The sequence below is a fragment of the Pantherophis guttatus genome, chromosome 1, assembly GCF_059756535.1.
Source record: "Pantherophis guttatus breed Tessera chromosome 1, ASM5975653v1, whole genome shotgun sequence".
Classification (NCBI taxonomy): Eukaryota; Metazoa; Chordata; class Lepidosauria; order Squamata; family Colubridae; genus Pantherophis; species Pantherophis guttatus.
In genome coordinates this window covers 293,426,641-293,448,536 of record NC_142063.1, presented here as the reverse complement: position 1 = coordinate 293,448,536, position 21,896 = coordinate 293,426,641, and the positions used below count along the sequence as shown (strand labels likewise).

General features: G+C 35.2%; 1 protein-coding gene across 8 annotated transcripts in view; it reads right to left on the bottom strand.

Annotated features, from left to right (window-relative positions):
• Positions 1–21,896, bottom strand: part of CDC42BPA (CDC42 binding protein kinase alpha) — a 143,910-nt gene that overhangs the window by 14,053 nt on the left and 107,961 nt on the right. For 3 of the 8 annotated variants that reach the window (XM_034427949.3, XM_034427951.3, XM_034427950.3), the window contains 9 exons: positions 21,720–21,758; positions 18,039–18,158; positions 12,387–12,467; positions 10,842–10,947; positions 9,538–9,674; positions 8,191–8,330; positions 4,898–4,979; positions 2,925–3,141; positions 830–892 (listed from right to left, as the gene is read on the bottom strand). In XM_034427949.3, the coding sequence (XP_034283840.1) occupies positions 830–892; positions 2,925–3,141; positions 4,898–4,979; positions 8,191–8,330; positions 9,538–9,674; positions 10,842–10,947; positions 12,387–12,467; positions 18,039–18,158; positions 21,720–21,758 (985 nt within the window). The remainder of the gene's footprint in view (positions 1–829; positions 893–2,924; positions 3,142–4,897; positions 4,980–8,190; positions 8,331–9,537; positions 9,675–10,841; positions 10,948–12,386; positions 12,468–18,038; positions 18,159–21,719; positions 21,759–21,896) is intronic. The other 5 variants (XM_034427953.3, XM_034427954.3, XM_034427956.3 and 2 more) reach the window with 3 other exon arrangements.

The window sequence follows — 21,896 nt, the reverse complement described above, 5'->3', positions numbered from 1 at the left end:
AACACAACCCTGATGCGCCTCTCAGTGAAATTGAGTTTGACACCCATGTTCTATATAGTACCTATTAATATTATGTCATCTATCCACTGCCAAACCAAACCATATTATATTTAGAGAGTGTGTGCCTGCTATTATAGAACTGAATATGTTACACTTGGTTTTATCTATGCATTTTGAATATTTCATTTCTAGTTGTGTTTAATTATTTTAGATGATATAATTAAACACAATTAGAAATGAAACATTCATATTAAGCACCATTCCATTCCTCATTAAAAAAAACAACAGCAATAATATTTGTCAGCTGCCCATATGCTTGAAAATGGGTCGCCATATATACTGAATAAATAAGGCAAAACTAATGTTCCAATCTTCTGACATACCACAGACTGAAGAGTTTTTAAGTATAGGTAGTCCTCAACTTATTACCATTTCCTTAATGACTGCTGGAAGTTATGACAGGTATCTTCAGAGTATTTATGCCTTGTTTTTGAAGTTACGATGGAATTACATTTGGAATGATTGGCAACTTTATGGCCATTTGCAGCATCCCATGGTCACATGACTGCAATTTGCAATGTTTTTTGTCAATTTCTGCAAAAATGCCTACTGAGGAAAATGGATTTGCTGAATGTCCACCACAAAAATATCAGTAATCAGAAATTACTTTCTCAAAGTCACCTAATAGGTTTCCTTTGCTGAGGATGGACTTGAATCTGAGCCTCCCTACTGTTAATCAAATAACTTAACTATTAGGCTACACTGAATGAAATAAAAAATATATCTTATTTGAATTTTCACTTTTCCAATATAAATCTAATATTCTTACCATCCTTTGTAACATGAACAACAAATAACCCTTCTTCATTGCCCAAAGCTATTCGTTCATGATCTGAAACAGTTAATAATGAAAAAAAAATTGAAATACACATTGTGTAAGGAAAAACAAGTATCAGATGCCAGAATAGTTGAAACCAATTTAATATTAAATGTAATGATATCATTATTGTTTCATTTTGCCTTTAAATGAAAAAAAAAAACCACTCTCTTGGGATTTTTGTAATAACTAAACAACATAAATGTTCAAAATTCAAAATAGGTGAAAGGTAAAAATGACTAACAGAAAATTAATGCACAATTTTAACTAATGTACACATTTACAGATCAAAGAAAAATACAATATCCAAACATTTTAGAATTCATTTGACTCAAATTATTTTCCATTTTGCTTTCCATTTTTTATCATATTAAACAGTTTTGTAATTCACAATACCTCTCATCATCTTTATTTTTATTCCAGTCCATAAACTACCAGTTTTCCAATAGGTGGTATGTTATCTTGGCCATTTAGTCTATATGGACTGGTAACCAGATACCTCCCCAATATTATAAGCTCGAATGCTTGTTTATTATTGGACACTTTGTTTAGGACTGACAGGAATTGAAATCTAATACATCAGGTTGCCCATTTACCTGGAAGCAAGCCTAATTTAATTCTAAAAGATATGCATAGATTTATTTATTAGTCTTATTCAGATAGTCCTCGACTTAAGACCATAATTGAGCCCAAAATTTATGTTACTGAGTGAGACATTTGTTAAGTGAGTTTTGCCCCATTTTACGACTTTTCTTGCCACAGTTGTTAAGTGAATCATTGCAGTTGTTACATTAATAACCTGATTGTTAAATGAATCTGGCTTCCCCATTAACTCTGCTCGTCAGAAGGTTGCAAAGATTGTTCACTTGATCCAGGGACAATGCAACTGTCATAAATATGAACCAATTGTTAACCATCCAAATTTTGGTCACATGACCAAATGAAGATGCTGGTGGGGAAATGATCATAAGTCACTTTTTGCAGTGATGTAACTAAGTCGAGGACTCTCTATTTTATTTCCTTTTTACAAAACATTTAATACAAAGGCTTGTGAGGTTATATTATCATACCTGTCTGACAAGAACACAAGATTTTTTTCTCTGAATATTTGTAAATGTGTGGAGGATATTTTTACATTTGCTGAGCAAAAAGGTCTCTGAAGATTACCAGGTGTTTTGGAGGGGATGCTGCTTGATGAATTTAAATATTTTTGAAAGTCCTAAAAAGAGCTTCTTTCTTTTCTTTCTTCATTAGTCAAATATTTCTTCCATGTTTTTCTTATCCATACAGTTATATTTTCCCTTATGCTTCCCTTCCTAATACTGTATATTTTGCTCAGTGCATCTCCATTCTTTTCCCCCCCCAGTACCTGCTGGAAGAAGGGAGGGCTGTGTGTCTGAATGCACAGAAAACATGGTTTATATACATAGATGGGAAATCATGTTTTAAAATGGGATATTATATTTTACAGGTAATCCATTTTAATACAGTGGTATCCTGGTACTCAGCTGCTTTGTTACTCAGCAGATTTGGTACTCAGCTCATTTTGATGTGAAAATTTTGTCCCAATACTCATTGCTTGTTTGGTACTCAATGCGCAAACTAGAACTTGTTGGTGTTGGCTGCCTTGTGACTCACTAGATTATTCCATACGGTAAAAATATGTTAGGTACTCATTGCGCCTTCTGGAACCAATTAATGATGAGTACCAAGGTACCATTGTATTTGTTATTAATTCAATTAATATGGATTTACTTTTTTGTCCTTGGCCTGTCCTTTTTAAAACTAAACTTGTGGAAGATCTATATGTGTGTGTGTGAGTGCATATTGAGCGTGTATCACATTTGTTAGGGGGAGGGGCAGATTTCACTGGATTTAGTACTTCTAGATTAACTTTATTTTTCTGTTTATAATTTTCTCCCTTTTCTTAAACTCAGAGCCAAATCCCTTCCAGGCAAATGGGGGTACATCGCTTCAAAATCCAAATATGAATTAAAATTTCATAGTTAAAGCAAGAAATTTATAAAATGTTTTTAAAAATACATACCTATAATTGCTGCTGCTTGGCTAGTTTTAATAAGGGGTAAAGTACTATCATATGCTTCTTTGGGAGCGTAGACTGAGCGATCTTTGAGCTTGTTCTTCTTTAAGATCCTGTGTAATTCATTTAAGACTCCTACCCATTTACTCTTTTCATTTTCACTGTCAGCTAGGATCAGGACTGAACACTTATTACTTGATGCTAATAGCTGAGAAGCTGAAACCTGGAAATGTTACAGATATGTGTAACTAAAAAATGAGATTCTTTGATAAATAACAACATTTATTCAAATAAATTTATTCCATGTATTCAAAAAATACCCTCAATGTAACTATCTATGTAGTAAATAAATGAAGAAATCACATCAAATATAAATTACAAAAGACCAATGAAAGCTATTGAGGCATTAAAAAAATGCATAGTGAATGACCCCAATTCAAATCATTATTCACCCAGTGAGGAAGCTATGAGTATCTCTCTCTGTAAAAGAATCGTAATGAAGACAAAATGGACAGGATAAAATTATGAATAAAATCTAATTTTAAAAATATAAGTATTAATTTGTATATAGGTAGTTCTTGAGATATGACGGTAATGGAGCCTGCCTGTTACAGTCGCATGTCGCAATAGTAGTTAGGCGAAACGTATCACCTAACCTCCCCATGCCTGCTCTTCCTAATAAGTCATTAAACAAACACCTGGGTCGTTAAGTGGAGAACAGGGTGCTCAGATCCTTGGAAGCATAGCACAGGGTGAGGCCTGCCTGCTTTGACCCACTCCCTCAGGTCTCTCCCACCTCCTGAGATGCCTGTGCTCTGCTTTCTACCCCCTGGGGCCCCAGAGACTTTTTCTATTTCCACAGGGTCCCCTTAGGCCTTTGGCATAATTCCCACCCCATCAGACCAAACACCCTCCTCCTTTGAAGAGCTCTGACGCCTTCCTTTGTGCAGCTGCATGGTGCAGTTCCAGAAGTGGCCACCATTTTGTCCTATCCATAAAATGGCAGTCATATCTGAGTTGCCGGCACATGGGCTGGGGACAAACTGCTTTGTTTTGTTGCCTTAAGATGGTCTGCAGTGCTGCGGAAGCTTTCTGCAGAATTCAGAAGCTTCTGCAGTGCTGTACAGACTTCATTAAGGCAGCAAAATGAAGCAGTTTCTCTGGCAGTTATCATTTTGTCCCTGTCCACAAGTGAGCAGGACAAAATAGCGGCCATATTCAGCCCTGCAGCCAGGGACAAACTACTTCATTATGCTAAACAGGGTCTGCATAGCACTACAGAAATTATATGCAGCATTCAGAAGCTTCTGCAGCACTGTGGAGACCTTGTTAACGCAGCAAAACAAAGCAGTTTGTCTGGTGGCTGCCATTTTGTCCCAGTCCACAAGCAAGACAAAACAACAGTTGCCTGCATGCAGCCCAGGGAAAGGTGGCCTGCCTTTCTTCACCAACATGAGGTCCAAAAAGCTTCAGAGAGTAAGTGTAATGGGTGATAGATAAGAGAGGAGCTGCGGAGTAATGGTGGAGTGGGATGGGGGTAGAGAGGTAGGGGTGCTGCAGTATGAAAAGGGTCTTATGCAATTTAGGAGTGTCTATCGTAACTGTGAACATTTGTTAAATGTACTGTCATATCTTGAGAACTACCTGTATAGCATTTTTTAGAACCCTGAAGGCTAATTGCACCATTTCTGGAGTATTAAAATCAGACTTTGTTGATATTCCTATATTTTATCATAGAAAGCTGAAATAAAAATATGAAATTTCAAAGGAATCCACAAAAACCACACTGAATAACAAATAACTGTTTATGTAATTCTGTGTCGTTTTTGTAAGCCGCCCTGAGTTCTACGGGAGAAGGGCGGCATATGAATTGCATAAATAAATAAATAGAGAAATTTTCATTAATTTTTAAAAAATGAATATAAGGAGAATAATTTATTTTCTACCCTGTGTTGCAACTGTAATAGAGTATTACTTACCCTAAAAATACAGGGGATATCTTTTCGGTTTGCATGGATGACATCAGAAGCCAGAACAGAACACACCGAGAATTCTTCATCCCTTTTATAAAGATATTAGTGAGAGATTATTACATTTGAACAGTAATTATTCACATTCTAGAGCCAAGTTTCTTAACCCCTCTGTAATGGACCTCTTTGAGAGTCAGGCTATGGACTTCTCAGAAAAATGTATCTAAATTATAAAATAAAAAACACGATATAATTTTTTTAATAAAAGAAATTGATTATGCTCAAATATAGTTATCAAAATATTCAAAATGATAAATATGTAACATAGATATATTCTTCTTTATTAATCCATTAACTCAGTAAGACAAGTTAGAAATTACTGAAAATAAAATTGTATTTTTTTTTCTGATCCAAGATCAGACTCCCCGAAATCAATCCACAGACCCCAAGCAATTCATGGACCTCAATTAAGAACCTCTATTCTGGAAGAAAATCATATCAGCACAACATAGAGCTGTATGTTTTATACTTAGTTCACCATAAAAGTACATTACATTCACTCAATATCAGTAGCAAATAATTTCTTCATATAAATGTTTGCTATCCATTTGTCAAATTGTTTTTCTATTGGTATAAAGGGGCAAAATGTAAGAGTGAAAGACAAATCAAGTAATAGCTCTACTCGAAGTGTCACAACAGAAAACTCGGATAAACTTTTATTTACATTTAAAAGAGATTTTCAAAATAATATTGCTATACGTATATCCCCATCACTGAAGACTACACAATCCATTTTATTATCTTGAAGGTATTTGAGCACTTACTCTGAAATTTTATTTGCAACAACTCTATAATTCCTTAAGTCTAAAATTTATTTAAGTCTTTAGAACTTTATTTCTTATTTATTTATTCATCATATTTCTATAGCTGCCCATGACCTAAAATATGATCTGTTCTCTACACACCAGCTAAAAATAGATGCAGAAAACCCAATTAAACAAAATTTATTCATTTATTGCAGAAAGAAAAATCCAAAAGTGATATTTTTGTTGCGGCAAAAGTATGTGAATCTTTAGGTTTTAGGATTATTAGTTCATTTGAAGAGGAAATTAGAATCAGGTGTTTCAGTCAATGGGATGACTGGAAAGGTTGCAAGGAGAAAGTCACTACTTTTTTGAAAGAATATTGCTGCCCCCTACACATTTGCAAAAGATCATGTGGATAAGCCAGAAAGATATTAGAAGTATGTTTTGTGGACAGATGAGATCAAAATAAAAATGTAAGGCTTGAAAGCATTACATTTGGTGAAAGACAAACTCTGCATTCCAGCATAAGAACCGTATCCTAGCTAAAAAATCACGATAGTGGCAATATCATGATTTGGGCCTGTTTTGCTGCCTCTGGACAGGATGACTTGTCATTATTGGACCTATGAGTTCTTAATTGTGCCAGGAAAATATCAGAATATCTGTCCATGAATTAAAGTTCAAGAGAAAGTGAGTCATGTAGCAAAATGATCTAAAACATACAAATCATACACACAAAGAATGATTAAAGCAGAAGAAATTTAATGTTTTGTAAGGGCCAAGTCCAACTCCTGACTTTAATTCTGTAGAAATGTTGTAGAAGGACCTCAGGAGGCAGTTATTGGCTAAAGTGTCTCCCAACCAGGGGTGAAATGCTCCTGGTTCAGACCGGATTGTCCGATCCAGTAGCGATGGAGGCGGGTGATTCGGAGAACGGGTAGCAAAAATCCCTGCCCCCCACCCCATGCCAGCTGAGCCACGCAATCATCAGAGGCTTATTTTTTTAATTTTTAAAAGCATTTTTTCTACAACCTCTTCGGCCAAAAAAAATGCTTTTAAAAGTAAAAAAAAAAGCCTCTGATGATCGTGGGACTCAGCTGGGATCGTCAAAGGCTTTTAAAAGCATTTTTCTACAACCTTTTCAGAGGTTTTAGAAAAAATGCTTTTAAAAGCCTCTGACGATCCAAGCTAAGTTGCCTGATCAGCAGACGCTTTTTTTCTTTTAAATGCCTCTGATGATTCAAGTTGAGTTGCCTGATCGGCAGAGGCTTTTTTTCTTTTAAAACCATTTTTTCTACAACCTCTTTGGCCTCTTTCTTTTTTAAAAGAAAAAAAGCGTCTGCCGATCAGGCAACTCAGCTGGAATCATCAGAAGAGGTTGTAGAAAAAATGGTTTTAAAAGTTAAAAAAAAAAATTGGCCATGCCCAGCCAGTCACATTACCCCCCCACCAAGCCACGCCCACAGAATTGGTAGTAACAAATTTTAGATTTCACCACTGCTCCAAACAAATACGCAGGGCTGATCAACACTTATGGGGTCTATGGTGCTCTCTGAGGTTGCTTGTTTGCTTCCAGATGTTAATGCACTAATAATGCACTGATTCAGTGCACACCAGTTAGCTAGCTGGGAAATAAACCATCTGAAAACAAACAACTAAGTTCAAAGAGCATTAACGATTCCACAGTTCAGCCCTGAGCTACATACAGTACATTCTCTTCTATTGATTAACAGTTATCAAAAATGTTTAGTTGCTGCCCAAGGCTTTCACATCAGTTACTAAAAGCAAAGGTTTACATTCTTCCCCAAACATAGATATGCAGTTTGGGATCATTTTCCACAATAATCCAATGAACAACTCTAATATTTTGTTTAATTGGCTTCTCTTTTTCTAGTTTTTGGATTTGTGTGGAGAATAGATCACAGTTTAGGTCATATTTATGTAGAGATACTGAAATTTCAAAAAAGTTCACAAACTTTTAAGCACCACTTTATCTAGGTGTAATTAGCAAATGTTTAAAAAGAAGTCCTACTGACCAATTGTGAATATACACTAATAATAAATCCATTTAAAGAGAGAGATGATTCTTTACCTGAAGCAACAGTTGCTATCATTTTAAAACTTCAGCTTCTAGTTCTATAGTTTTCCACCATATTTAAAGCTCAATAATATTTCTATACTATACCACAGCAGTGGTGGGTTGCTATCAGTTCACCCCGGATTGGGCAAACCAGTAGTGGCGGGAGGCTCCGTCCACCTGCTTCTGCCCATGTGTCATGTGTGTGAGTCCGCGCATGCGCATGAGTTAACTGGTAGCAAACTAAATTGAAACCCACTACTGTACCACAGCTATTGCTGATGTTCTTCAATGTACACCTGATCAGAAAGGGATAGGCTGTAGGAAAATGGTCAACTTTTATGTTATTCATACAAGCAGAGATTCAAAAGAGAAGCACTTGCTGCCTTGGGTATTAAATTAAAGCATGCCATTCCTACCTCATATCAAGAACCTGACTAACTACCACACTGGGTTGGGATGCTTTCCCTTCTGCTATATCATAAAGGAAGAGTTTGAAGTCACAAACAACAGCCAGGGCTCTCTGCCAGCCTTTCTTCACTCCAGCTGGCTTAGGGATCTAAAATAAATTTAACCACATTAATTTAATTAAATGCAAAAAATCAAAACAGGAAAACAATCTTAACATCTAAGCGTAATATGCAAAATGTACTTTCAACATTTATACAAGAAACCATTCACCAAGTCAATGAGATATACATTAATACTATAAAAATAAGTTGACTTAATGGTCATGTCTTCCTTCAAATAGAGCAGTGAAGAAGCTGATGCCTCTTCTACATGCAAAATTGCATTGATCTGAGATCAATGCTAGTTCCGACTTCCCACAAAGCAATAAGGAGAATCCAAGACCTCAGTGCCTTCCGCCGTGCCCTTAAAACCCACTTTTTCCAGCAAGCCGGGCTGGCTTAGGAAGAAATTTTTTAAAATTTTTAAATGTTTAATTGGTTTGTGGTTTTTTAAATTTTGGGCCAAATTTATATAGATTTTAATTGTTTTTAATATTTGTATTTCATGTTTTTAATTCTGGCTGTGCACCGCCCTGAGTCCTCAGGGAGAAGGGCGGTATATAAATTGAAAAATAAAATAAAATAAATAAAATAAAATAAATGGGTCTTGAATAAATGAACTACAACTCAGCTTGAATTCTAGCAGTATTGCTGCAGTGAAAATGTTGTAGCATTTCTTCTGGAAGTATAAGGCAGGTGGTTCCCACTGGCAAGAGTCCCTAGTTTGTCCCATTTCTTGGGATTTCTTATTCTGTTCTGCAGCTAAGGCACTTTGGAGTTGTGCCATAATTCATGTCCTCTCCAGTCACTCTGGAAGGCAACATCTTCAGTAACCACACAGTGTAATCTTTTTTATTTATTTCCTTTTCTCCCATGGAGTAAAGCAAATATAACAGGAGATTAATCCTTGGCCAGATGGAGGGAGCACTGGCCACCTTCATAGGATAACGGAGTACAACAGGATAGACATTAGCACAGTGGTACAAAATTGCAATACCAGTGACAGTATGGAAGTACCCTGAAAACTACCAATTCCTAGTTTTTTCTCTGAAACAGTAGGAGACATTTTGGGGTTAACTGTGTGTGTGTGTACACATACATATTGTATGTATACACACACACACATTCACACTACATACACGTTTGTTGTAAAAATGATAAGAAATTCTCATTTCAGATACACACACACACACACACACACACACAAAATGAATATCAATAGTAAACAAAAAACAGCACAGGTTTTCTTAGACTTACTCGGACATGCCCTTCATAAGCAGTTCCTATTCCTTTCTGTGGATCAATCCCTAGAGGACCTTTTGTCTGTTCAGGTGGGATGGGACATACTGCTGGTGCTTTGTCTGCACAGGTCACATGGCATGAAAATCCACAGACTGGGAGGAAAGACAGTATTTGTAATGAAAATGTATATCAATCCTTGTTGATTGTGCAATGATTATTTTAATAATATGAAAATCAGTTAATAAGAACAAACACCCTTGTCAATTTTTCTTGGCCAATGGAACTATGTGTCTACTATATGTTATGCAGTAAATGTATGTCACTGTAAACTTCCATTTCAGTTTTGCTATAGATAAACATGTATGTTCACTGCATTAATACCTTCTGGGCTATTAAAACCATAGTCCTATATAAACCAAAATGAGCCATTTCACAGAAATTCCAAATATATATGTTCTGATGAAGGTTTATACTTCTGCGACATTTAAATTGCTAATTTATAAAGGGCAATTTACAAATTTGGATAAGAAATGAATATAAAACTAATTGTTTAATTCATCTGAGATACTGAATTTTTGTTCAAAAAATTACTTTTTAACAGAATCAGATGTTGCTTCATATATATCTTCCATATGACATTTAGCTGTACTTTCTTGAGCTACAATGAACATCCATAAAGAAAAGTTCATTATAAAAATATTTTGTTCTGTTTGATAAAATGGATAGCCCACCATCTCACTTATGTTGTAGTAACTGAAATTTCTAGGAGTCCTAAGCAGGGTGATAAACATTATTGTCCTATAAACATATGCATCTTCATACATATAATCATATTCTCCAAGCTTATAATGGTTTCAGTAAAACTGAGATTGCTACACAGGGGAAGTTAAAGTCCTTTCTCCAATTTCATTTAATTTCTCTATGCTGACCCAGCTTTCATTTACTGAAAAGCCTTGTTTTAGACAAGGTTCTGAAACCATAAAACAGTCTCAATACTGAAGCCAACGAAACAGATGCTCAGATTTTTCATGGTACTTTAAAAAAATATTTCATTACCAGAACCAAGGACCATACAATGTGATCACTGGTTGTCTCAGCACCACCTATTGCTATCGCCAATCTAAAATAGCATTATGACATATTCAACTATAGTGTATTATATTAAGCTAGGGAAATTTGTCCCTGAATCTTCAAAAGGTAGTTAAAACAGTGAGCTGTTCACTTTTTTTTGCCACAAGTGGCAAAATGGCATTAACATGTAATTACTATCATATAATAAATATAATCCTTTGTAAAAACAAGCAGATGCCAGACCTTACCTTCACAGGTACAGCCCTGTCTTATTAACCCAACCATCAATGATGTGCACTGATTGCATTTGGTAGGGGTATTAAAGGATTTTACTACAAACTGATGGGCCTTAGGCTGTAAAACAAATAGAAATATGATTAGGTGACAAGCGCTTTGATAATAAAAAAATCATTGTTAAATTATATAGTTTAGTTAGAGTTTATTTTTCAGTTTCATAATTTTAAGCTATTCCTATACCTTATACTTTATTCATAATCAGTTCCATTCAGAGAACAGAATCATCATTCTCTATTAAGTTAGGTATGTAACTTTATAATAGTTTTACATCTTATGTATTTTATAGGAACAATCTAAAAAAATCGAATAAATGTTCAAAATCAGTGGATCACTATCCAAAAAAGGAACAGGTAAAACAGTTACCTTATGTTTTAAATTTCTTTTTTTCACAGCAAAGTACATTAATATCTAATGTACCAGAAAACTCATTGGTAGAATATTTATTATTAAACTATGCAGAAACAAGTGTGGGGGTTTTCCTTTAGCTTTCAAGAACATTTGATGATCAGTAAAGCATTTTGCTCCTTGTAATATTGACCTACTAGAGAATGATTACTATATTTCTGTAATGAAGTAGAAATCACGGACATGTGACAAAAGAAGTATATAATCTTTTTCCAGAAGTGGGCATCACATACTGTAACAATTGGTTCACCCGGAACCGAAAATGTGAGCATGAGCGCGGCATTGAACAACCGGCGATTATATAGGATGTGATAGCGCCAGGACGGGTGGGTGGGCCCAGCTGCTAATTGGAACTACCGGTTTGCCTGAACCTGTCCAAACTGGCAGCAGCTCACCATTGTCTGTTTCCTTTCATTACATTTAGTCCAGCACACAGCAAATCTTTTCAAATTTGGCATAAGGAAATAAATGTTGTCTAAATTGGATTTGACCTTTTTAAATATTTGAACACTTATAACATATAGAATTGTTTCTTTCAAAGCGGGTTTAGTTCTTACTGATACTAACAACAGCATCCTTATTCATAAGTAAATGATAGAGGATCAATAAAGTAGATACAGGTAGTCCTTGACTTATAACTGGTCACTTACTGAAAGTTCAAAATTATGACTGACTTGAAAAAGTTATGTCCTCAAAGTTATGACTGCCACAGCGCCTCCAAGGCCATCGAGTCATATTTTGAGTGCTTGGCAACTGGTTTGTTTTTACAACTGGTTGCAGCATCCTGTGTGTCACATGCTCATATTTTTACAATAGCTTTTGCTATTTTCTGGCAAAAAGTTCCGTTGGATAAGCTGGATTCGGAATTACAACCACACAATTCGCTTAATGATTTACTTAAAACTGTGCTGATTTGCTTAATGACTGTCGTAAAAATGGTTGAAACATCAAGTCCAGTCATATGGACTCAACTTACGACCGCAATGATTTATGACCAATATTCCAAGTTCAGCTGTGGTCATCAGTTAAGGACTACCTGTATAAGAATAGGCTAAGTTTTTAGCTTCTAATCATCATATTTGATTGAATACCTTTGGCACAGAGAGTCCTGAACCACTATATGGTGATCTCATGGTTGGTGTGTGAACTGGACGCAGAGGATGATCTGAAACCTGAGCACATATATGGTGAACATTAATTTACATTAATATTAACCGCCCCAACACCCTCCCCCCTGTTAAATGGTGTTGATATAAGCAAACTGGTGCAAAAAGTACACAAGAATTTGAAATACGCATATAGCTTTTTTTAAAAAAACAAGCATTTACTTTGGGTAACATATTCAGATTTTTCTCACTTGCAAAATACTTAAATGCTTTACAGCCTTTAACAAAACTAAACTGACTGCCTCAAAGTAAATGTATTTTAAGAAATTGGTTTACTGGAAAAGCTTCAAATACTCATAGACACATAAATACACAATTATTGGTAACAGTTATTATTATTACATTATTCATATACTTTTTTTAAATATTCAAGGTTGACTCAGCCTTCCATCCTTCCGAGGTCGGTAAAATGAGGAACCAGATTGCAATATGCTGACTCTGTAAACCGCTTAGAGAGGGCTGTAAAAGCACTATGAAGCGGTATATAAGTCTAAGTGCTATTGCTATTGCTAATATACAACTCAAGGTGAAGAACTCTTCCTTCCTCCTCTTTTCTCCACAATAACTACCCTGTGAAATGAGTTGGGCTGAGAGGGAGTGACTGGCCGAAAGTTACCCAGCATTTTTTCATGCCTAAGGCAGGACTAAAACCCAAAGTCTCTTGGTTTCTAAGCCAGCACCTTAACCACCACTGCAAACTGATTCTCTATGGAGGGGGAAATGGCATAAAGCATTCACATAGTGACTCTGAGGATTATTCTTTTGGATGTGCATATAATAAAAATGCTTTGTTAATCAAACAGCACTTGCCCTGGGGCTGCCAGCAAAGCAACACAGCTGTCCATGCAACATGCATGCGGAGACCCAAAAAAGCTTTTCAGGCAGTCATGCTGACCATTCCAACCATACAGTTGTTTTAATTTTTTGAGAAGAGATGTTTCATTTATAGTAATATGCACAGTGAAGTGCTTTTTCCAACATTTGCACAGTTTTGTTAATTATCTAACACACACACTCAGTTTAACTGTCCATTAAGCTGATGTTTAGCTGATTACCTCTGTACCAATACTGGATCATACATCTACTAGTTCAGGCAGTTATTAAATAAAGGTGTTTATATGGTAGAACTGTGTGATAAATGTTCTTATAAGTGTAGCCAAGGAGTTTAATAAAATTATATAGGTCAGTAGCATGTGCCAGTAACACTTTGGTAACGCTTCATTTTAATTTTATTAAATAAAAATATTGTCATAGGAACACAAACTTTTCTGAAGCACTATCGTTGTTATAAACTGCTTAATTTATCATGATGAAAAAATGAGTGTTAAGTAATTAAAATATTATAATGTAATATAGTATAGTACATATAATGTAATATAATATATACATGAAAAAAAAATATGCTTGAGTATCTGTTGACAAGCTCATGGTCAATATTAATGTGCCATGATGAAAAGTTACATTCTTTTGTAACTATCCTTCTCTTTTTAACAGGTAATTGTGATAGCATGTGGTTACCCGGCTAATTGATGTAAAATCATAAATCAGAATGATTTTTAATTTATTATTCATATTACACTGGATATTGTTTTTAATTATTGAATATTGACTTGACAAATAATGTTCTGAAGACTTAAATATGCAGCACTAATTTAAGTTAATAAAACTAATAAGAGTTTCATTTTTATTTAATCTTGCATGTAAATTTATTTTCTATTTTTTCATTTTTCTTACTTTTACTGCTTTTTTATTCTATTCTTTTAAAATATTTATTAAAATAAATAAATAGGAAAGAAACCAGCTATATAGCATGGTTGGTATACCAACCATGGGAGATGGCTATAAATGGACAATAACCTCTGGAACTATAGCATAGAATAGCTAAAGAGCTTAACATTGCAAACCCTGTCAACTGTGAAACAATAATTTAAAAACAATGATTTAGATTAACGTAAAAGCAATCATGCATATAATTTCAGTATAAAGATACAAGAAGTATTCCAGTTTTGAATACTTTGGTAACATTTGAACATCAAACCATGCAAGAAAGAAAGTAAGAGTATTTAATGTGACATGTGAACTATAAAATTAGGTTTTCTGTGAAAAGTCCAAGAAATATTCTGAAGATCAGCGCTTCCATCCAAAAAGTAACAAAACAATCCTCCATCAGGAGACAACTACATGGTGCTTCTAGTAAGCTAATGAAATAAATTGTTATTTTAATTAGAAATGTGGATATATATTCTACCATCTACGCCATATCATAAACTATTTTTGAAACTTTTGTCATTTTCACAAAAAAATTTGCTCCACAGTGAAGATGTTAGCATATATTTAAAATCTTGGCTTGATACAGCCTGACCGACAGGCTTCTAACACATCACAGAAGATGACACCGAATCTCAGAAGGAATTCCACAAGGAACATTACAAAGCTAAGTTCCTTGGCAAAGGACTAATGGAATCAGTAGCTTGCTGAAGAATAATAGAAGAAATACTGCTTCACTCTAGATACAAGTGATATCTGAAAGTAGCAGCAGCAATGTACTGTATTATTTTGTCCCTGTATTTGCTTTCTGTATGGGCAATTTGCTTTCTATAATGGACAATATAACTACAGAAATTATGTGTATGTGAATATGTTTTATCTTGCTCCCATACTCCAAGGGATAATTTACATATGATTTTATATACCGTATTTTTCAGAGTATAAGACACACTTTTTCCCCCCTAAAAGAGGGTGAAAATTTGGGTGCATATTATATGGCGAATGTAGTTTAACTCACCCACCGGTTCCCACCCTTTGGCCTCTGTCTCCCAGCAATTTACCTCCTTGCAGCAAGCAACAAACAGCAAAACAGCCCATTTCAGCTTCAGCACAAGCAGTTGATTGTCGTTGGATTGGCCTCCCGACCCTCAGCAGTTTCAGGCTGCAGGGATTGACATTCCCTATTGCCACGCAGGCCTTCGCTGCTTGCTGCAAGCAGGCAAATTGCTGGGAGGCAGATTTTTTTTTTCTTGATCTGAAAATGAAAATGAAACTAAAGCAGGCTGTTTGCTGCAACGAGGCAATCTGGGAGACAGAGGCAGTTATTATGAGTGTTTTATGGTCTTATTTTCTTCTTTGTGTCCTTTTGTTGTAAAATTTCTGTCTAGAATCAACAATTAGCTGGAATTTAAAAAGCATTTCACTAACTTAATTAAAATGTAACCTGAAGGAAAATAAAGAGGGGGGGGGGAAGCTTTACATCTAACAGATTGTGTGCTGAATAACTTACTGATTCTGATTACAATATCAATCTATGCAAAGAAAAAAACTTAAAACAGTTCCAAACTGGTAAAATTCCATATTATTTCCCATATCCATGCACAGGGGGGCAGAGGTCGACCTCGAGGCCTCTTATATGTGGAGTGCCTCAGGGGTCGGTCCTCTCGCCCCTCCTGTTCAACATTTATGTGAAGCTGCTGGGTGAGATCATCCGTGGCTTTGGGGTGAAGTACCACCAGTACGCTGATGACACCCAGCTGTACATCTCCACCCCAGGCCACCCCAACGATGCCCTTGAAGTGATGTCCTCATCACCTCTTGCCTGGACTACTGCAACGCTCTCTACATGGGGCTCCCCTTGAAGGGCACCTGGAGGCTCCAACTGGTCCAGAATGCCGCCGCGCGGGTAGTCACGGGAGCTGCATGGCGCTCCCATATAACACCACTCCTGCGTGAGCTGCACTGGCTCCCAGTGGTCTTCCGGGTGCGCTTCAAGGTGGGTTATCACCTTTAAAGCGCTCCATGGCATAGGACCTAGTTATCTTCGAGACCGTCTGCTGCTACCGACGGCCTCCCATCGACCTGTGCGCTCCCACAGAGAGGGCCTCCTCGGGGTGCCATCAGCCAAACAATGTAGACTGGTGACCCCCAGGGGGAGGGCCTTCTCTGTGGGGGCACCTACCCTCTGGAATCAGCTGCCCCCAGAGATAAGGAGAATCCAAGACCTCGGTGCCTTCCTCCGTGCCCTTAAAACCTTCTTTTTCCAGCAAGCCGGGCTGGCCTAATTTTTTAAGTGTTTTTAATTGTTTATCGTTTTTAATTAATGGGGCCAAATTTATATTTATCTTTTTAATTGTATTTTAATATTTGTACTTGACGTTTTTACTTGGCTGTTCACCGCCCTGAGTCCTCAGGGAGAAGGGCGGTATACAAATTCAAACTAAACTAAACTAAACTAAACTACTGTATATCTTGTTTCCTCCCAAAAAAGGAAGTGTGTCTTATAGTCCAGAGCGTCTTATACACTGAAAAATACAGTATTTATTTATTACTTTTATGTCTCACTTTTCTGTTTATTCAGTACTATTTAAAGTATGTCACTGAGTGTGAGTTTGTCTGTGCATATACATATAGTATGCTTGAGTCCTATGTATGTAAAATACCTCTCTCATATGAACTAGTGCTCAGACATAGAACTGTTTTCAGGAACCACTGAATTCCATTAATATAGGTATTCAGATGCAAAGCAAACAGCAAAACACTGTTATATCTATCTTTGGCCATCTGTTTTCCATATGAAACAGAAATAAATCTTCCAAAAACACAGCATGTTTATGTGCTTGACTGACTTGAAAAACTCGTAAAATCATTGGAATAATCTTCTTTTAATAGATATACTATGTAAAGACAGTGAGACTTTAGGCCTCTGTTTACCCAATATGCTTAATTGGCTCATTGGGTTAATCGGATGTCATGTGAACAACTACGGTAAATCTAGTTAAATGTCCAAACCAATTCATCCTCAGGTTAATTCCCATAGTCAACTAACTTTCCACATGATATCTGAACTACTTACCTGAATGCCCTTTTTGATTTCCATGATCATTATGAAATCCTAGAAAAGCTACAAAAAATTAATAATCTCTGGGCATTATAATTTTAACTCTTTTTCTAGCTATGTGAAGGAGTGTGCGAAACAGGCAGAAACAGGTGAGAGTGGGTAAGTTCTCTCTGCTCTCTCCATAATGGCCACAGTTTCTGTATATGCTAATAAAAAAAGAATCATAAAGAAAAAATTTCTTTGCTCTAAAGGAGTGACTGACCAAAATATTCTAATTCATGTATTAAAAGTGATAGAAATGGCAAGCTCTTTTCTAAGATTCTGGAAAACTCTTGAGATCTGGGTTTTGGTCCCAGACCTGAGCTTAATGGGCTTGTTATGATGTTATTATTGTTGGTTTCTTCTTCTTATTATTATTAATATTTAGTCCAGGCAGGATGTATTTAAGTTTTGGGAGTTTTTCTTTTCTTTTCTTTTTGTAAGTCACCCAAAGTCTGCTGGATTGTATGGCCATAACAAATAAATAATATAATATGTGACCAACCATTATTTTAATAATATCCATTGGGATGAGTTAAATCACCAGGATAAAATATTATGGTCACCATATTATGAATATATAAACTTTATTTGTTAATATAATTCCCACTTAATTCAACTGAGCTTACTCCACAGTACATTTGCACAGTTGCTTTGACACTGAGCTATGGGACAGACAATTCTTAAACAAATGTTCTAAGAGAGAGTACCTCAATTGGTTCAATGTCACTAGCTGTGGAAGGGGACCTAGATCTTGAATGAAGATGATACTTGATATCTTCATCCCGCGAAGGCGTATTAGATAAGGTAAAATTTTCAACTGAATCAATCTAGAGAAACAACCAAGGGAAAGAAACAAGCAAAAGAAAAGAAATGGAAAATGAAAGGAAAAGAAAAAAAAGGGGGGAAGAATATTAAGAAGCCACATTCGATAAGTACCAGTTTTCAAAAATATAGAAATGCAAATAACATAAATGTAGTCTCCTTTAATAAAGTTTGGCTCCTGATTTACAGAGATTGTGGGAAACAATATAGAATCCTTTACCATTCCCTTTTTCAAGATGATTCCACACATTGCCATCTACCCTACAAACTTGAGATTTCCTAGTGATTCAAATATTATGTTGAGTAGATGTCTCTACTTGCTGTGACACAGAAATGTAGAAGAATTACACTACAATTTTTTTAAACAAGGAAGGTAATCATTATTAGTTTATCCCACCTTTTATTATATATAAATATTTGGTCAACTTAAAGTGGTGAACATAGCTGTAGTTTGGAAAATTTGAATAACTGTGATATCAATATCAGCATAACAACAATTCCTCTTATATTGCATTGATGTAAAGCTCAATGAAATCTACTCTCAGCATTTATTTCTCAACAGTTATAATGAAATCAATTTATATAAAATTAAAGCTATGGTTACACTTGTAGGCCTCTGGTGTTCTTTTATATAGCAATTATAAGAAATAAGCTTGATAGATTTTGATTTGTTGGGGAATAATGAAACATCTGGAAACAAACAACTACTAAGGACTCCACAATTTTGATTCTTTTATAATCTGAAACAACATTTTAGAAGCTTCTTTTGTATGGTAATTGTAATTTCATACAATAAGACATATTAGAAAGATTAATAATAAATAGTCACAATACACAGCAGTATCATGATACTAATTAATTAGCAAATAAATCATTTTAAACATAGTTTAAAAAATGATCTTAGCCCAATTTATCAATATAAAATAACACTGATCAGGTTTGTTCTAATAAAGGATAAATTTCTAAAGATGACAGTGACATCTTAGTCTATGTTTTCAAATGTATTCTTATCAGTATGTAAAAAGTAATATTTAAATCACAGATACAAATTTTCTTTTGTTTCTTTTAACAGAACCAAGCAGAATGGTGTACAGGATATATTTTCATTATTTTCCTACACTGCCAAAACACTGTAATTTTGGTTTAATTAAAATATCTTTTAAGAAAAAACAATCTTTTTGGAAGATCTCTGTTTGGTAAATTGTTGGTTTCCAGCTAGCTAATCTCCCTTTTTTTCTCTCTAGTTTAGTGTCATTATTTAGGATTGTCAGTCAAAAATTCTATTTTTCAACATAAAATAGTCGAGTAATGTACTTTGATTTAAACCTACATTATCTATGCATATTATTTTGTACTGAATAGGATTCATAAAATGATATTGTAGAAAGCAGGCTACTTTTAAGTTTAAGAAAAATGTTAGAGCATGATTTGTTGTTCTGAAAACACAAAAAGAGCAGATAAAATATATCTAAGAATCTTCCTTATATGCATGTACATATAAATCTTTGTGTACATTTGCGTATGTGTAAGGTATATGTATGTTTGTGTGTGCCACTTGAATAAACCATAAGTAGAGAACAGATTGAGTGATCAATTTGTGTTCTTTTATTTTGTTGAACATAATGCTTGACTGTTCACTTATTTATTGCAAATCCTAACATAAAGCAAACAGTAACTGAAATTCAGAATGCAGCTCAGCACTTCTTTTAAAATATAGACGTAGCATTATTTAACTGACATCTTTATTTATAAAATGTTCATACCATTTCAACCTGCAGAGACTATAATCAATGACATATGATCGTCAATATAATTATTTGCTACTTGCATATAAACTATTTCAAGCACTGCAGAAATTATTAGCAGAAATTCTTTTCTATACTTTGATTCCACCGTTATTAAATATAAAATTATCTCTCTCTGAACATCAGGGACAATTTTATTTCTTTTACTTATTGAAAACCTCACTTGGGATCAATAATCTTTTCCATCTGTCCTGGGTATTATTATATCAGACAAAGAATGTAGGAAATAAAATATTATGAGACACACACAGAGGTAGCAGAGGTAACACCCCCTTTTTGCTATTTTTATTTCTTCCATTAAAAAAAAAAACCCAAACCAGAAGGGAAATAGAAATGACTAGAAGAATACATAGTTTGTGTTTGTCATGTAAGTTAATTGCAAACTTCTGTTCTTCGCACAGGTGAAGGTAGGTTTTAGGAAAGTCTGTCCACAAAATCTAGTCTGAAACACATATTCCATCTTTCCATGATATAGATAATTAGTATAACTCAGTCTGAGAACACCGAATAGCCGGTGCTTGCTCAATATGGGACACAGCATAAGGGCGTCCATGTATGTGCGTGTACGCAGCTAATTTGTAGCATGTATTTGAAAGAATTTGTTGTGGTGGGAAAAATACGAGGCAGGAGTATTAGGTATGTTTGCCATGTTGAATCACAAAGCATTATAACCTAAGCAAAGCAACCTTCCTTGAAACATTAAAGCAACCATGCCCTTTAGAGAGCTTGGTGCAACTTCTTTAAGGAATGTCAGTTGTATGCAAGCACAGCCAATATTAAAAACAGGACCCACCACCAAGATGAAGTGGTTGTGCATGCATAGATAAGCATAGAGAACAAAGATAGCCTTCAAGGCAGCTGTGCAAGCCTTCTAAAATACTTTTTGTGGCTGTTTTAATATTATGACGTTATTTTCCTTGCATTAACATGTTTTGCAACAAGAATACTTTGCATAGCCTAATACATACATGCATTTAAACACAGACATATCTCTGAATGCTTAGAAGCTAATTTGCAGATTGTTCTCCCTCTCTCTCTCTCTTTCTGTGTGCATGTCTGTTGTGTGTGTCCGTGTCCATGCGTGTGTGTGTGTGTGAGGGGGGGGGAGAAGAAAAGAGAGAGAATATTCAGTGCATTAGACTAAGCATAAATTGCCAAACCAATAACCATACTATAAAACCATACTATGAAATGTTCTCAGACTGATAATACTAATCACATTAAACAAATGGGTTCTTGCCAAGACTTTGGTATTCTTTTTAATGTCAACCAAACTAACTTGACAGAATTGATAATCCTGCTCATAATTTGATGATGACATGGATTAGGAAGGCAGATTTCTGTTTTGCTAAATCTTTGTACTCTAATAAGTTTAAGATTGAAGCATAGTATTGTAATTGTATATGAAACGTATTTATCTCATTTGTAAAAAAAAATCTGTAAAAAACATTATTTAAAAATTGCTCCCCATCACCTTAACAAACAGGTGGATTTTACACTAATTTTGCTTTGTTTTTGTGACATCCTAAAGCCAAGAGCATAAAACAGAATAAAACCACACACACATTCTCAAAGCTTTGCACTTAATAAACAGTATTAAACAGAAGGAAAATATAAGAAAAGCAGTAGCACAAGACAAGCAGCAGGGTAAATATGCAAGCCGTAAAAATATCAAGGAAAATGGTCTACATTAAACGAAGGCAAAGCCATGTCCATGATATGACAAACTAAAAGCCAACACACAACAAGACATCCTCTTACACGTCTGCCTTTGTGGGCTGGAATACAGGAGGGAGAGCGCTTTAACAGAGAAAGGAGGAGACTGTTAACATGGGAAAGATACATTCCTTCAATCCACATTTCTGTACAGAGACTGATAGCATTTTGCATTGTAAAGACAGGGATTTGTGTATCATGAAAACATAAATCAGAAGAAAC